This window comes from Suricata suricatta, chromosome 5 (assembly GCF_006229205.1).
Source record: "Suricata suricatta isolate VVHF042 chromosome 5, meerkat_22Aug2017_6uvM2_HiC, whole genome shotgun sequence".
Lineage (NCBI taxonomy): Eukaryota > Metazoa > Chordata > Mammalia > Carnivora > Herpestidae > Suricata > Suricata suricatta.
Window position 1 is genome coordinate 74,440,231 of NC_043704.1, and position 17,374 is coordinate 74,457,604.

General features: G+C 41.1%; 1 protein-coding gene across 1 annotated transcript in view; it reads left to right on the forward strand.

Moving 5' to 3' along the window:
• Positions 1-17,374, forward strand: part of ATP13A4 (ATPase 13A4) — an 86,232-nt gene that overhangs the window by 37,725 nt on the left and 31,133 nt on the right. The window contains exons 11-18 of the mRNA XM_029938730.1: positions 731-888; positions 1,493-1,681; positions 4,150-4,211; positions 7,813-7,963; positions 9,586-9,672; positions 9,879-10,032; positions 11,103-11,214; positions 16,382-16,506. Of these exons, the coding sequence (XP_029794590.1) occupies positions 731-888; positions 1,493-1,681; positions 4,150-4,211; positions 7,813-7,963; positions 9,586-9,672; positions 9,879-10,032; positions 11,103-11,214; positions 16,382-16,506 (1,038 nt within the window). The remainder of the gene's footprint in view (positions 1-730; positions 889-1,492; positions 1,682-4,149; positions 4,212-7,812; positions 7,964-9,585; positions 9,673-9,878; positions 10,033-11,102; positions 11,215-16,381; positions 16,507-17,374) is intronic.

Genomic DNA, 17,374 nt, shown 5'->3' on the forward strand with positions numbered 1-17,374 from the left:
TTAGGCAACAAACCAAACATATGTACAGTTCTATATTTTAAGTGTGAATTGCACTATGGCATATGCCTTTTAGTCAAAATGACACTGATGACAATAATTATTATTTAAGTATTTTGTAGTTTAGAAACTCTCTCCATAGATCAAACCAGCACAGCAAAGATGCTTGTTCCCCCTTCATACATAAATAGGCTGAGGTCAGCACAACCCAAGCAAACTTAAAAAAACAATCACACACCTAGTCATTGACAGAGCTGGGTCTAGAACTTAGAGCTTTTAACTCCAAATCCCAAGTTTTTTCTAGCCAGGGTTACAAATTGAAAACTTGATGCTGAAAAGTATTAGAATATAAGTCCATCAGTATTTCCAGGGTCATATGGTTTAAATTCAAGTAATAAGTGTGTGTGTGTGTGTGTGTGTGTGTGTGTGTGTGTTCCTTAAAATGAAGTTATATTTGTGTGTATTCTGATCCCAGTGTGGTGGTTTCCAATCTCTGAGACTCATTGAAATTGAAAGTAGAGAGAAGAAAGATCAGAGAGTATTAGGCTCTGACATAGTAAGATATTTCCATTCCAGCACTCAGGTATTTTCCCAATTATCCTTTAATTGTGTTTGAGTTTAAGCACTGTTTCTGTATCTCTAGAGAAAAATAAAGGCCACGCTGAGGCTGAGAGGTGCATTAGCAGTGGGATTTGTCATCCTAAGAATGCGGATTGTGTGTTTGTTACTTCAGGATTCAACACTGCAAAGGGAGACCTCGTGAGATCCATTCTGTACCCGAAGCCAATGAATTTCAAGCTATACAGGGATGCCATCAGGTTCCTCCTGTGTCTTGTAGGGACAGCAACCATTGGGATGATCTATACTTTGTGCGTCTATGTGCTCAGCGGGGTAAACTGCTTTTGTTCTGTTACTACATGCACACGTACACTCATCTATGTATAATTTACACTCTGCATGTTAACTTTAATCTCAGCCAAGGTTTACAAACCTGGGAAACAAAGCCAAACACTGAAATCTGCACAGGTACTCATGGTTCCCCAATATGAGCGATTGATCCCCAAACCATATTAGAACAATCAGAACCAGAGGACAAAACACTCTTTGCTGAGCTACCAGCAGTGCCTCTAATCTTGTACGCTTCTTACACTATTTTTTCATTTTCAATCTGAGAATATGTTTATCCCAATAACGTGGTGTTTTGTAGTTATTAAATAAGAAACTGAAAATAAAACCTAGATACCCAAAGTTGGTGAAGCCATGGCAAATTTGTACCTTCGTCTCTGCTGGTAGCAGCATGAATCGTTGCAAACTGTTTCGTTGCACTTCGGAAAATCTATGAGCCACAAACGGTTCATACTTTTTGACCCACTCATATCATTTCTGGGAATTTGACCTGAGGAAGTAAACAAAAAGGAGGGAAAAAGTCATATGCACCAGGCTGTTCCGGACTGATTTATCTGTAAGAGCTGAAGAGCGTGACTTTATGTCCCAGGAGCCTCCGGAGGAGGTGTTGAAGAAAGCCCTGGATGTCATCACGATTGCTGTTCCTCCCGCTCTCCCTGCTGCTCTGACCACAGGCATTATCTATGCCCAGAGGAGGCTGAAGAAGAGAGGCATCTTCTGCATCAGCCCTCAGAGGATCAATGTGTGTGGACAATTAAACCTTGTCTGCTTTGATAAGGTACGTGTGTTTCATCCTCATTACCATCGCCGTTTTTATCATTGTTGTCATCGGGCAGAGGTGCTTCCCATTTTTCTGAGGCAGCAAACATAGGATGTGTTATCTGACTTCATTAATCTCTGGTTGGATGCGTGATCTAGGAAAGGCACGTCTCTTGAGCTCCTGGATTCTGGGGTTTAGAGGAGGGAGAGTAGGTGCTGAATAGGTAGATCTTTGAAAGTCCTTCCAGCTCCAATATCTTATAAAATAAATTAATTAAGATACCAGTCTGTCCTTCCTGAGGCAAAACTACATACAAAGCACAAAATTTAAACCATTTACTATGGTCCCTGCTTGACCACTCTCATGGTCAAGAATATTGCCTAGCGTCATAGTCAGTGCTCAATAAATATTTATTGATTTAATAATGAATAAATAATGAATAATAAGAAATAATTATGAATAAATAATAAGAATAATAAATAATGAATGAATTTAAAAAGGAAGAATTATTTAACTGCGTTTTATTTGCGTAATTGTACTTGGCTATAGGGAAGCCCCAGTCACATCCTTACTGTATGTTCCCATCTGTATATATTGCTTAAAATTATCCTTGATTATATGCCAGTTATTCCCAACCAGCCTCTTATTCTACTCCTCCTAAATGTATTTTTTTGGTCTGGTGTCTGTCTATACTGGGTGAGGGTGGGGACTGTGAGAGGGGAAGATAAAGATGATGGGCTGTTTTGTGTCCAGGTCTTCATTTATAAAGGTGATTGATGACTGCAGAGAGAGGTCAGTGCCTTTGAAAGAAGTTTGACATTACAGTTCTCCTGGTAAGGAGAGGCACCGCCCACCTTGTGGGCCAGCTTTGGATGAGGCAGAAAAGCAGGAGTGAGGAGATGCTTCGACCAGGGCCTTTACTGGGGCCTCTACAGGGAAGGCAGGGCAGGGCAGGCTAAACAGCTTATGATTGGCTACTTTAAATGATTTGGGTGAGCTTTGGGCTGCAGGGTAGTCTCTGCACTTGGCCCTGGGATGATGAAGATGAGGACTGTTGCTACTCCTGAGGAGTAGGGACCAGGTAGAGGATTGGTTAGTCTGCGTGTCAAAGGCACACTGAGTCCCTTGTTATCTCTGAGAATTGGCTAGCCCAGGAGACACCGTCTTTTCCTTAGGTTTTTTAAGATCATCATAATGTATAGAAAATTAATACAATACAAGGGTGTTATAGGCAGATGAATATGGGCAAGTGAATGGATTTAGAAAAGCAATAGAACTTGTGGTTTTGGTCAGAGCAAGACCTCAGTAATGGGAGGGGTTGGCGCACATTTACTATCTAGCGGAGACATTTGTACATACTCTTCAGGCTGTGCCGAACCTTTGAAAGCGGTTCCTGTTTTTGTTTTTGGTTTTTCATTGTTGTTCTCCTCTTTCTTACGTTTGTTGTGGTAAAATGTACATTGCATAAAATTTACCATTTTAGCCATGTTTAAGTGGCTTTAAGTGCATTCACACTGTTGCACAACCATGAGAATTTTCCCATCCTTCCCAAACTGAAACCCTGTGTCCATTAAACAGTGCATTGAAGTTTTTGGTGAAAGAAAATTAATAGGACCGGAGCTGTCTTAAATGGTTACTGGACTATCGGAGAGACCTGCCGCAATCAGAAGGCTAGCATGGCTCTAGCCAGCATTTCCGTATTATTTTGTGATCCAATTTAGCATAACAAAGAAGAATGTTCTATTTTCAGGGTCATCTCATCCCTGGACTTGGCAAAACGGTGGGAAGAATCCTTATGACAAGAATTTGCATAAATTAAGTAATAATTATGGGTAATTATCATTATAATTTGCTCTTAGTCTGTGTCAGACATTAAATTAAGCATTTTATTTGTATTATCTAATTTGATGTTCACAATAACCTTACCTGATTATAAGCACATTGTACAGGTAAGGGCTCTGAGGTTCAGAGGGATTAAATAATTCACCCAGGTCATACAGCTGGTGTTTTAAATGAGTCCGAGCTCCTCACCAATATCCTGCCCTGCGAGAAATACCAACAGTCACCCTCTTTTACCTACTAGGTGTCAAATAGCAAACCACCTATTTAGTGCAGGGAAAAAGTCTACTCCCATCACTTATTTCTGATGACATACTTCTACCCTCAGCTATAAAAACTGGGACTCACCCATTTTATAGCTCTTACAGGCTTACCGAGGCTTTGCAGTGGATCCTCCCAACCAGCCTCTGGAGTTTGTAAGACAGATACTGTTTTCTTCCCTTTATCGCCAGCTTAGCAATACAACTGGTATGAGCCATCCCAGCTCCTGCTGAGGACCCCAGACCCCCACCCGACTGTGTCTTTCCTCGCAGTGCTGAGTTCAGTAACGTGTTTGTGACCTATTTCCCCATGAAAACATACCTTATGGGCTGTCACCATGGGGCTGCCGAATCTTCAGAGTAAACCGAGCTCTCGCTTCTGTTTAGACAGGCACCTTAACCAGGGATGGTTTGGATCTCTGGGGAGTCGTGCCCTGCAATAAGGCTGGGTGAGTACCTGGGACTGAATGCATTGGAGTTTCCCTTTTCCCAGAGAAAATACTCTGCATTTTCTCCTGAAAATTAACAGTGAAAACATTTCAGCTACCGAGCGGTGGTTGCCAGGGTGCCTTCATGTAATCTCTCTTTTGGAGCACTTCCAAGTCTTACTGAAACACGCATGCCTCCCTACACCCTATCCCCCGCCCCATGCCACTCGCAAGCCTGGGAAAGAGAAGGGTTTCAAGTCTTTGCTAAAAGGTGGTTTCAAAACTTTTTTAATTTTCTTAAGTATTTATTTTTGAGAGACAGGGAAAGAGAGACAGAGTGTGAGTGTGGGAGGGGCAGAGAAAGAGAGGGAGACAGAGAATCCAAAGCAGGCTCCATGCCCTGAGCTGCCAGCACAGAGCCTGAGATGATGACCTGAGCCGAACTCGGACGCTTAACCAACTGAGCCACCCAGGCGCCCCGCAGAAAAAATTTTAAAAATGTAATTTGCTGTCAGCATGATAGTCAGGTGCCTGATGTTGACCTGGTGTACCTGATTTGGAGAATACCAAGACACCATCCCTCAGGGAGGTAACATTCCTTCTACAGACTGAAGACTTTCAGTTTGCCCGGAGGGAGTATGCTGCACTGACTTGTGACACTGAATTTCAGGAAGAGAAGCAGCTGCAGAATCGTAGCAAATGCACTCATTTTCCTTGGTATTGCACTTCTGGAAACTCCGCTTTTCTGGCCAGAAAAGACTCATTTTTGGCAATTTACAGCTCGGGGTGGTATGATTTGCATGTCTCTCTTGTGTGGCCCTCTTGTGGCCTTGTCTGACTTTGCATCCTCCCTCTGCTTTTTCTGGCCACTACCTTCACTTGGGATCAGAACACGAAACATCTGACGTTTACCTTTTTTTTTTTTTTTAAATGAAAGTAGTATTTCCCCCTCACATTCACAGCCTCCATCACAAAAGCATCTAATACATAAAACATACATTGTGGTTTTTTTAATATGCAGGTGACCTCTAATTTATCCACAAAATATTTTAATTACATGTGTGTAATACATTTTCATATTAAAATGTTATTACAAAGAAGTCTATTTCCTGGGTTAACAAATAAATCCTAGTGCTTCTAGCCACTTCAGTCCACAGAAGAAACCTCTTATAAGTATTAAACATTCTCAAGTTCTTTTCATTTTCTCTCAAACATAGATTTAGATTTAGACCTGGTACTTCTGTTCATTAGTATGTTTCTGCTTCAGCTTTGTACAAAAAGCGTATGTATTTATTCAAATACGCGAGCATCCTGAGCACAGTCGGTCTCTAATTTATTTGTGTTCCCAGTGCTGCAGCATTGCACCAGGCACTTAGGCACACCTAGTAAGTACATAGCAAATGTTGATTTAATTAAAATGAACTTACTGTGTCCCATCTTTTTTTTATGTTCCATCTTTTGAATGCTTTTCTACTTATTGAATCAGAAAGCATGTTATTCACAAAACTTTCTATTTCTAAAAGTAACCTGTCAAATTTAAATAAAATCATTGATACAATGCTTAGGTTATTGATTACTAAAGCCTGCTACCCTTCCTTCCTAAAAGGGACATTTAAAATTTGGAAAAAAAATTGCCAAATTTAATTAATAACATCAGAGAAAACCTACTCAATACTAAGCAAGAAGTCAGCATCTGACTTACAGCCTATTAAATATCTTCTTGTAAAAGGTAAACTCACCTTTAATAATTCTTATCTTTTCCAAAAAGTCCTCCCCAATGTGCCAGGTACTTGAAGAAGCATTAGAAGCCCCCCTGGGCTGCTTGAGCAGGAGCAATCATAAACATTCAAATACAAATACAAGGACAAGGATGAGAGAGAGTTCTATTTATTTGCTATACAAGCAAAGATTGGCCCAGTCTCCAGGAACTCAGAATTATATGTTCAGAATGACATAGTGATGACAATAAGATTTTGTTTCCCCTGATCTGTGTTTGCTTTTCAGTGTGAGCTTATGCTTCTGTGTTAGTCACACTGCTGGTGATTGCTTAATGTGTACTAAAATACTGGGGGACATGTTGAAAACCACTAAGACAACTTGAACTATTGATACATAATAATAAATATAATCAACAGGGTCTGTAATCAGCCAAGAGGTTTTTGAATTTGTAGGGAAGCTTAAATGAGGAAGCCAGGAAGAAAAAGTCCTGAATAATGAGTTTATGCTGTGGTGTGGATGCTTTCAAGAATAAAAGGCTAGAGGGGCACCTGGGTGGCTCAGTCTGTTGAGCATCTGGCTTCGGCTCAGGGCATGATCTTGAGGTTCATGGGTTCGAGCCCCACCTCAGGCTCTGTGCTGACAGCTTCAGATTCTGTGTCTTCAGATTCTGTGTCGCCCTCTCTCTCTGACCCTCCCCTGCTTATGCTGTCTCTCTCTCACACAAATAAATAAAACATTAAAAAAAAAAGAAAAGGCTAGAGCAAATGAAGGCGTTTTTAAAAGAAAGGCAGCGTCCATATCATGGGAAATAATAATCTGATTCTGGAGACCATGTTTTAAGACAAACTGTGGCAAATAAAAACTTTTCCAATAAAGAGGAATTCGGATGGTAAAGAGGTCTGGAAACTGCGCATTGGAGGCACAGCTAGAGGTCCTGGGTAACCCCAGAGGAAGGAACGATAATAGGGGTACAGCTGAGCTGACCCACAATTCTGAAACAAGAGCAAGTCAACTCCGGCTGGCTCCTTGTAAGCTCCAAGATTTTGCCTCCAACCGAGAAGCATCTTCTACCCCTCTGAGGTCACCCAAGTAGATGGACTGATTTGTGACCTCCTACTGCATTCCACATGACAGCAAGACCTTGAAGGACATGGCTCTGGTGAACCTGAGACCACACTTGATGACTTCAACTCTGACTAGTGACAGAACCCTGCATGTGACATTGGAGTTGTACCTCAGTAGGTTTTAGATGAGGCTGCTTTCCATTAAAAAACATGATGGTGATGATGGACACTAGATGTCAGGATGGAAAGGGGGGATGCGATGCAATGTCCTTTTCAAAAAAATGTTTTTAAGTTTTTTTTATCATTATAGTCTTTCAATTTTCCAATAACTAAGTCATTCATTTATTCACTCATACATTTGTTGAGTGTCCACTGTGGACCAAACACCAGATGTGTTGGAGGGAAAGATGGAAAAACCCATGCCTACTCTGAAGCACTGAGTGATGGAAATACACATAGACACACATAGCCATACAGGGAGCTAGCCTGTGCTTCTCACAGCAGTGGAAATGAAGTGGTCTGGTGGTTGGGGTCGTGGTGGATGTGCTTCAAGCTAAGGGTGATACTTCTAGTGTTTTCTATACCTCTAGGATTAAATCAGTGCCAGAGAAAGGTCAGGAAAAGAAAGAGCTTTGAGAAACCTCAAAGACCTTTCTCATACTTGTTGAACATATAGAAGAATAATGGCTGAATAAAGCATTATTAATTTGGGGGAATTAGAAGAAGGGTGCTAGTGTAACCATGCATGCTACAGTAATTTTCCAGTAGATATTTATTTTCAGAAGCTCCATTTTGGCATGGATGGATAGGACTGAAGGCCCTTCCCTTTTCTCCTTCAGCTTCCAGGAAGTCCACAGTTTTGCATCAGGCAGGTCTTTGCCATGGGGCCCACTGTGTGCGGCCATGGCCAGCTGCCACTCTCTGATCCTTCTTGATGGGACCATCCAAGGAGATCCTCTGGATCTGAAGATGTTTGAAGCCACCACCTGGGTAAGACCCTGCTCTTCAGACACCCTAACAAGCTTCTTCAATGCCAGAGCAACACATATTTTATCATAGTTATTCAATACTTACAATACACAGTAGTGATAGACAAACATACTAATCTAAGGCTGTTTTCCTCATCTGTACAATGCACCTAATAATAGTGTCTCCATTGTGAGGTTATTATGAGGACTAAAGGGAATGATGAATTAAAAAAAAAATCCCTGGTAGTGTGTCTGGGACATTATAGGTTAACAGTATTCGTATAATTATTATATATCTTCCAACTCTTGAGACAACATAACTGTTGTATAATTATTTTCCAACTTTTGAGCAATGTCTGGTTTGAAAGTTTTCTACAACATGGGGGTTAGGAAACAGCACTGTCTCCTCTACCTAGCATAACTCATTGTTACCAAAAGTTTTATTCCTATTAATTAAATATTGATTTTGTTTCTAAGACTAGAAGCAATAAAAAGGGAAACGTAGAAAGAGCTTTTGTTGAGACTCTGAAGTAGATTTAAGAACAAAAGTATAGTTCAGGACCAGGACTCTGGTTTCCCGGTTTTAGTTTTGGCTCTGCTCTAACTGACTTCCTGACCCGGTGAAGGCATCCCTCTTGTTAAAGCATTGGCTCCCATGCCCGTAAAACAAAGGGCCTGAATTAGATCAGCAGTGTTGGTATAAAACAAAAAAACAAAAAAGCAACAGAGCTGGAATCTTTTCTCCAAAGGAAATCTCTGCAGAAGCATTCTATAAAAATCCAACAGTTGGAGTTGCAGTGGTTGAGAGAGAATATAGCTACTGTGTAGTATAGGAAACGCTTCCCACCTACTTAGCCACAAGCCCACTCCTATCCCCTGCAGCCCGGTGCAACTCTAAGCCTCAGTGACATCCGGGTACTAGCCCTGCTGAAGGAGACAATCTCTAGGGTCTCTTCCAGCGCTCGTGGGGCATGGTTCTGTAGCAGTCTGATGTAACTCTGCCAGTTTCCCCATTTCTCCTGGGTCACGGTTTCTGTATGGAATTACAATTTCCTGTCTGAGATGTTTTTCAGCTGCTGGGTGATATGATTACAAAGCATTTTGACATCTTTGGGTAAAAGTTTCCTTTGACTATAATTTAGGGTTATTATTACAGCAATTACTGAGCATTTACTGAACACTAGCCACGTACATCACAGTCCCTGCCCTGCCTGGCTCTGAGGACTATTGATTCAAATTAGACAGAGAAGGAAGGGTGGGAACAGTGTCGAACTCCAGGAAAACAAAGACAGTATGGTGCTTGCCTCACACAAGCCTGGCTCTTCATGCTCACAATTTTCAAGTTAAGCTGTTCAGAAGTGGAGAATGAACCTTTATGCAGCACATTCCAACAGAGAAAGCAGGATAAATTGCATGAATAATTCAGAGATGTCTGCCCTTCAACTTCTGCAGCATTTCCATTGCACTATTTTTTTTTCCTGTGGCGAAATAAGTCTGGTTCACCTCCGTGTAGCTGAGGGAGGAGACACTGAGAATACACTGGGGCGGTCGGAGGATTTTTGTTGAGGGAGTGGGTTTGAGCCTGGTATCAGTGGATGAATAAGAAATAAATCTCTACAATGAAATATCCTATTTGTGAAATAGGAGATGGCTGTTTCTGGGGACGATTTCCACCTCAAGGGAGTGCCAGCACATGCCATGATAGTTAAGCCCTGTGAAACAGCCAGCCAGGTAAGCCTTGCCTTGCCCAAATGCCCAAACTCAAAGGGAAAATTTTGAAAGGGCACAGATGTGTCTTCTTTGAATTCCATATGTGAAAATTGCTAAGACCTTGCTTCCTGTATTTGCTAAAATAAGGATTGAAGGAGAAGTAGTTAACTCCCACCAGCTAGAAGCTATGTTGCTGTGTCCCTCTCCATTCCCTCTCCTTCAACCAGGTGCCGGTGGAAGGAATTGCAATCCTGCATCAGTTCCCATTCTCATCAACACTGCAGAGGATGACAGTCATTGTGCAAGAGATGGGGGGTGACCGGCTGGCATTCATGAAAGGTGCACCAGAAAGGGTGGCCAGCTTTTGCCAACCTGAGACAGGTAAGTGAATAGACTTGTAATACAACAGACAGATCTGTATTTCCAGCCCAGATGTGTCCCATCAGCACATGATCTATGAATTTAGTTGCTTACTGGCCCTTGCTAATTCAGTAACTCAACTGGCATCCCAAACTCAATACATCTCTTTCTCACTTCCTGTATTTTCTGTCTTGGTGAATGGTACTACCAATTTCTGCTGCTACCCCCAATTTAGGCCACTCAGGCCCTCATCACCCCTCCCTTGGCTCACTTCAATGTTTGGTAAATCCTAGACCCTGGCTCCCCTGCTCTGATTCACCCTTCAGACTGTGACCAGATTGGCTTTTCCACCATACAGAATAACCCTGTTGTCACTTTCTGGCTGCTATTCTTTCAGCTACCTCCCAGAGGTTCCAGGATAGTCTCAGATTCCATTAGGATCACATCTAAGTCCTTCATGGTCTGAATCCTATCACGCTTCCCAGATATACCTTGTCACTCCTATCCTCTCTCCTTAGGCTTCCCCTGAGCTGAACTCACTACTCAAGCCTTGATGTCCTGTGTCTCTATATCTGAGCATATGATGCTCCCTTGGCCAAAATGTCTTTCTCCTCCTTCATCTACCCACTTTCTGCCAGAATGATATAAGCACCTCAAAGTGTTTCCATAGCACACTGCAATTGCTTAGATCTCACTGCAATGGCAATGATCTCATTCTACTGGTTGTTGTTACTAATCAGACAGAGATCTTTAGAGGAAGGCCTGAAGTTCAGTCTCTGTAGAGTCAATATCTGACACATACATGGTAAGGAGACTCAATAAATGTTTGTTGGTTAAACTGGAGAAAAAAGAATCACACACTTTACCTCCCTTTTTTCTTTTCTTTTTTTTTGTCATGCTTTATTCACCTTTCAGCTTCTTTGGATCCCACCCCTGACAATATAATTATATTTAGGGTTTTCATCCACTTATTTGTGTCTTTTTTGAGGTATATTTTCTTGGGAAAGAGTTGGATCTGTTTGTAAAGAATTTTTCCACCAGTACCAGTGGAGTAAATGTTGCATACTAATATTGCGTTATTTTCTGAACAGTACCAACTAGTTTTGTTAGTGAGCTTCAGATTTATACAACACAGGGATTCCGGGTCATAGCGCTGGCCTACAAGAAGCTAGAAATGGATCATCACACTACTGCCTTGACAAGGTAAGTGGGGAAGATTTGATAAGGCAGAATGGCTTGCTGGGCAGTAGACTGAACAACTGGTGTGCATAAAATGTCTCTGAACTTGGCAAACAGGGATATAGTCATCTCAGTACTGCCTCAGCTACAAAGCTGATGTGAACACTGGGAGAATTTCTGAGAAATCGCTGTATAAACTATAAAACATGACATAATTGTACAGCTTCGTAAAAACACACACAGGAGCAAAACCAATGTGTCAGAAAGTTTGAAATTGTGGTGATGACCCCATCTTGAAACAAATACAAGAAGCCCATTTTTTGTTATAGTCTGCTAATTAGTTGTTAGAAAATATAACATTCGTCTGAAAAACAATTGATAAATATGCAACTCAATGAAACAAATGAATAGAGCTTAGACTTAGCAGAGAATCAGAGGAGCCTTTCAGGAGGTAGTTTTGAGATGTAAAAGGGGTTCTTAAAAGCTAAAATGGACTAGACTATTTATGCATTCAAATTTGTTGTCATATTTTCCACCCTTTAAAGGCTACCTTATCTATTTCACCTTCACTGCCATGTTCAGTACTCTGTGTCAGCTTCTGTGGGTAACACTGATGTGAAGAAAATCAAGGCCTTATTTTGGATTTTAAATTTGGGAGGTCTAACAGAGTTTTGTTCAATCCTATCAGATTTAACACTCCTATTGTCATATTTTGTACCACTTCCTTTAACATAAAATTCATATGTAATACAATCTGCACATATATTCTATAAAAATAACTATAATGCCCTGTTATATAGTAAACATAGAAGCAAACATGCAAACATGCAATTCATGACAAAAGTAATAATTCAATGAATGCTTAGCTGACTCCAGTAAATCCAAATGAAGCAATATTTTGCTTGCGCCTGTGTGTGGAATCACTGAGACCAGTGCAGACTGATACAGGTGTATTTACATATTGGAGTTGCAAATATGTCCAATAGTCTTGATGTCTGTGAGGTGACTCTAAAACGGTTATAAACACTTGGTAAAACTGAATCAAACAGTACAGTCTTTTCTCAATTTACATGGCAGTTACACTTTTGAAAAATTCAATAGAATATCAAAAATGTGCAAAAATACTTTGTGTTTATATGTAAAATACAGCAAGGGGGAAGTATAACAATTCATATTTGTTTAATATAATATTAGTGGTATTAGCTATGCTATAACAATACAATATACCATATAGTATAATAATAGTACATTATAAACAGCATAAGCCTGTACTGGAAGTATATGTGACTTTTTAATAGCCATGAATGGCCTGTAAAATATTCAAGAGACATGTGATTTTCAGGGGAATTCTTCATCTATGCAGGAAATCTTGCATAGATGCCTACAAAGTTTAAAAATGCCCTCTAGATGCAGTACCACTTCTGCTGAAACCAGCAACAGGGTCCAATTCTGTCATTTTGTGAATAGGCAGTGGGGCCCAGAGGGGGAAGTGGCTCATAGAAGATCCCTGAATACTGGATTCCCGAGGCCGGCTTAGAATGACCCTTAAAACTTTCTCTGTTATAGCTTTGGGTATTTGTGGTAATTTAATTGACTCAGGCCATTCAAGTTACTCAAGTCAGAGAGCTAAACGTCTGGATTTTGAGATTGGATCTCACATTTTCAAGAAAGACAGAAAAAAAAAACTTGGGGTCAGGATGTGGCAGAATTGGGAAGGGAACTTTGTTTCCTGAGAACCCATGGACAGATATATATCAAGACTCTGGCTAGTATGCTGCTACTTCTGATGATTATAATAAATAGTTGCATATCTACAAGTTTCAAACTCATGGTGCATAAAACAAAGCACTAATGGTGAAAACAGATCATCAATAGGTGATGAGAATGGTGAGGGCTGAGGCATATAGGAGAGTGCATGCCTGAACTAACAGCATTGGAATTCCAACTTTTCAAAGTCCTGCAGGATCTAAACCCTTATAGGATCTAATAGGGTCTAATCTCAGGTTGTGAATTTGCCCCTCCCATGCTAAAGCACCATCCATCTACTCCTATTTTAGTAGGAGTAGCCTAACCTTTGCTAATCTCTAATTAGAGCAGAACATTCTTTCTAAGGTGTGTGTATGTGCACATGTGTGTATGTGCACGTGCACGAGTAGAATGCTTCCAGCCCTGATATCATAATTTCTTTGAGAGTTCTCAGCCCACTTTTTGCATATTACATCCTTTAAACACTGCCTGGATTCAAAGAACAGGAAGTGTAATCTTATGGATGATCATACCCCCTTTGTATTACATTCCCCATTCTTGATTATTTTTAGATGCTTCAGGAAGAGTTATAATGTCTATGCAGAAAGCAGGAAAAGATAGCTCACTATTCCAGGTTGCAGAACTTGAGATAACTCAAGAGACCACTTCTCTACTTCTTGGTTTATATTGAAACTCATGAAAAGAAGGATCGTGTAGTGTTAGAGCTAGAAGAGATCTTGGAGATCCATTAGTTTTACTATTTTCTCTTACAGAAGAAGAAATAGATTACCAGACAAAGAAAATTATTTGACCATGGTCACACAGCAAAGGTAGTGGCAGATCTAGCTTAAGAGCTATACAATATCCTGATATTGTGCATTGAACCCTATGAAAGCCATGTGCCAGGGGAACCAGAAATATGAGTGCCAAGGTAGGTTGTAGACTACGTCAGGTGGTTGACCCTGTGGCCATTTTCTTGACCCAGTCTGGTGCCTTGTGGTTGGCTTACTGTCATATCATCTCTGAAAATATCCAAAGCCTGAGACTTGGATATGAGGGCCACTAGAAAGATTGGAGGACCTCATTCAGTCATCAACTAAGTGATCCATCAAAGACCAGCTCAAATATCCCCTGTTCCAGGAAAGTTTCTCCAATCACTCCACCCAGAAATGATTACACCTTCCTATCTGACTCCATAGGACCATTAGTTGTACATCATGGTGCTTTTCTCAGCCTTCCATACCAACAAGGCAATCAAGTCGAATCTTGTCCTCTCGGTTAAATGTGAAATCTCCAGAAGCAAGGGCTACTGTAGTTTCTGTATATTCTCTCCCTCTTTTCCTTAGCCCTGTTCCTTGCCCTTATTTAGGTATTTAGTAAATGGTCATTCATTTGACAGACTGACTGGCTTTGCTTTCCATAAAGTCCCTCTGGCAGCAGAATTTCTGAAAGAGGAAATACATTTTCCTCAGCTGCCTGTCAAAGAAAAAAAGAAAGTCACATCAGGCATCAGAGCATTTCAGCTAAGAGAACCCTGGCTGAGCACTTCCTCTGTTGGGCACCACGCACATGTTGGTGAGCCTGTCTCTGAACTAGGCAGCCTTGCCCTCAGGTTGTTGAGACAAATCAGATAGCAAAGGATGGCAAGAGGTATATAAACAAATAAAATGTGTGCTACACTGAGATAGAGGTAAGATGCTGAGGGAGCAATTAAATCTACCCCCATGGGAAGGTTTTTGTGGGGAGGGACATGTGAATTGGGCCTCAAAATAAAAACAGGAAGGGTTTCAATGGCAGAATATGGGGGAATTTACAACCTTTTCCACGAGATGAGAAAGAATGTCTTAGGGCAGTCTAGAGCAGATGTTTAGGGATGGTTGAGTACAGAACATAGCCATGGTGGCTGGTCCACCTTGTCTGGAGGTTAGGGTAGGTGAAGAATTTAGTGGTAGATAAAGCTGGAGAGATAATCTGGAACCAGATTATGAAGAGACTTCAATGCCAGGTTCGGAGGAATGAGGAATACCTGGGGTGAGTAGTGCAAACTACAGACCATTCTGGTGGAGGTGTTAGTGGGTCCTAGGAAACATGACTAACTCCAGTTGCTGCCACTGGCTGACATGAGGCTCAGCAATGAGATGCCCATGGCAAGCAAGGCAAGGTGGTTGCTGCTTTCACCTATATTTCAGCCAGAATTAGGCAATGCTGGTGTCTTGCTCTGTGTCTGGGTCTCAGGTAAATGAATCATGGCAGAATTTTTGGACCCGTAGCCCCAAATGTACTCCCCTGCACTTAATCCTGTGGGATGTCTTGGAAATGTTATTGAGGTGGACGGGAGCCTCATGAGCCCCACTTCCTTCCAGAACATTCACACAATGCAGAGGAGCAATGCTGCTGCAGAGAAAGGAAGAGAAGGAGGAACTTGGCTTTAAAATAGGGGTTTTTTTGGGGTGTCTGGGTGGCTCAGTTGGTTATGCATCTGACTGTTGGTTTTGGCTTAGGTCATGATCTCATAGTTTGTGAGATCTAGGCCCACATCAGGCTCTGCACTGGCAGTGGAGAGCCTGCTTAGGATCCTCTCTCTCTCTCTCTCTCCTTCTCTCTATACCCCCCACCACTTGTGCTGTCTCTCTCAAAATAGGTAAACTTAAAAAAAATAAGTAAAAATAAAAGAGGGGCTGTTTTCTGAGCCTCAGAACTCCTGTGGCTAAACTAACACTGCTTATAGGCTTGGATTCTGTAGAAACTAGCATTTTGTTTTACTGTTCTTGAAACTCACTTACTTTTAAAGTTTCATGCTAGAATGTCTCTCTGGGAGTTGTTAACAGGTGAGGTGTTGGAAATCAGACTAGCCACAGCGTAAAGAAGACTTGGGGTCATTTAGTTCATTCTCTAGGAAGATTAAAGTCAATCTTCTGTTTAATAAATATTTTCTCTTCCAATTGATTCAGTCAGAGCAAATGTCTCGTATTCTTCACATCCCCTCCTGTCTTCTTTCTGGATATTTCCTGGCACGTATTCAGAGTTTAATGAATGGTGCTTAAATGGGTGAATGGGAGCCACTTCTGATAGGAGCATATTTGCCTTTGTTTTTGTTTTGCTTCCCTTAAGAAAGACCATATTGTGCTATTTCTTTTTTCAAGTTTATTTATTCAGAGAGAGAGAGAGAGAGTGAGAAAGAACCATCAGGGGAGGGGATTAGAGAGAGGAGAGAGAGAGAATCTCAAGCAGGTTCTGTACCATCAATGTGGAGCCCAGTGTGGGGTTCAGTCTCATGAACCATGAGACAATGACTTGAGCCAAAGTGAAGAGTAGGATGTTTAACTGACTGAGCTACCCAGAAGCCCCCATATTATGCTATTTCTGTTCTATTATATGTATATATATACATATATATGTATATATATATACACACACACACATATATATATACACATGTTTCCAGGGACAAAGTGGAATTGGACCTGATATTTCTGGGATTGCTCATCTTGGAGAATCGGTTGAAGGAAGAAACAAAACCTGTTCTGGAAGAGCTCATCTCTGCCCGGATAAGAACTGTAATGATCACAGGTATAGAACAAGGTTGTACATGGAAACAGAAATAATTTTATGTGGAAATAGACAAGATTCATTCATTTCAAAAAGATTGTTGACTACCTACTGTGAGTTAGACACCCTACTAGGTGTTGGAGATCAGCAACAGAAAATCCAAAGTTACTGCTCTCACCAAGTTTCTATCCAGGTGGGATGAGATTGAAAATCAATCAATCGATCAAACAAGCACGTAACAATCAGAGTTATGAGGTACATAAAACAAAACAGGGTGATGTGGTAAAGCATGTCCGACTGGCTACTTTATATGTGGTGTCCTCTCTGAGGAGGGCCATTTGAGGTAACACCTGAATGAACAGAAAACATGAGCCAGGCACAGATGACAATTTTTGTTGTTAAATGTTAGTAGGAAGAGAAATACTTGACACCATGGTCTGGTAACTACACTGAAGACCTATCAATAATGAGATTTATGATTCTGGTGGTTAAGAAAAAATGCTGTCCCCTGTGCTTCTCTCAAATCCCATATCCAACAAGGGAGGGGTGAGAAAGGATCATGTGAAAGAAGTGTGTGAGATTTCTTAACTAATGCTTCTTAATGGAGAATGGATTATTTCTTAAGGCATTCAAATTTAAGTGTTTGCCTTTCTTTACTTGCTTTCAAGTCCGGTGCATTGAACTCTGATAGTTGTGTCCCCGCGGTACAATATTTCCCCACTAGAGCCCTTGTTTCCCAGCCCATTTCCCCTGAATCCAATTTCACCATGGGAAGCTCTAGGATACTTCTACTTTCTCCTCTGTACCTCTCCATCTCCCATTCTACCCCCACAATATAAGAGATTCAGGGGTCCCTTTTACCCTCTTCCTTTTTAGTCCCTGAATCCAA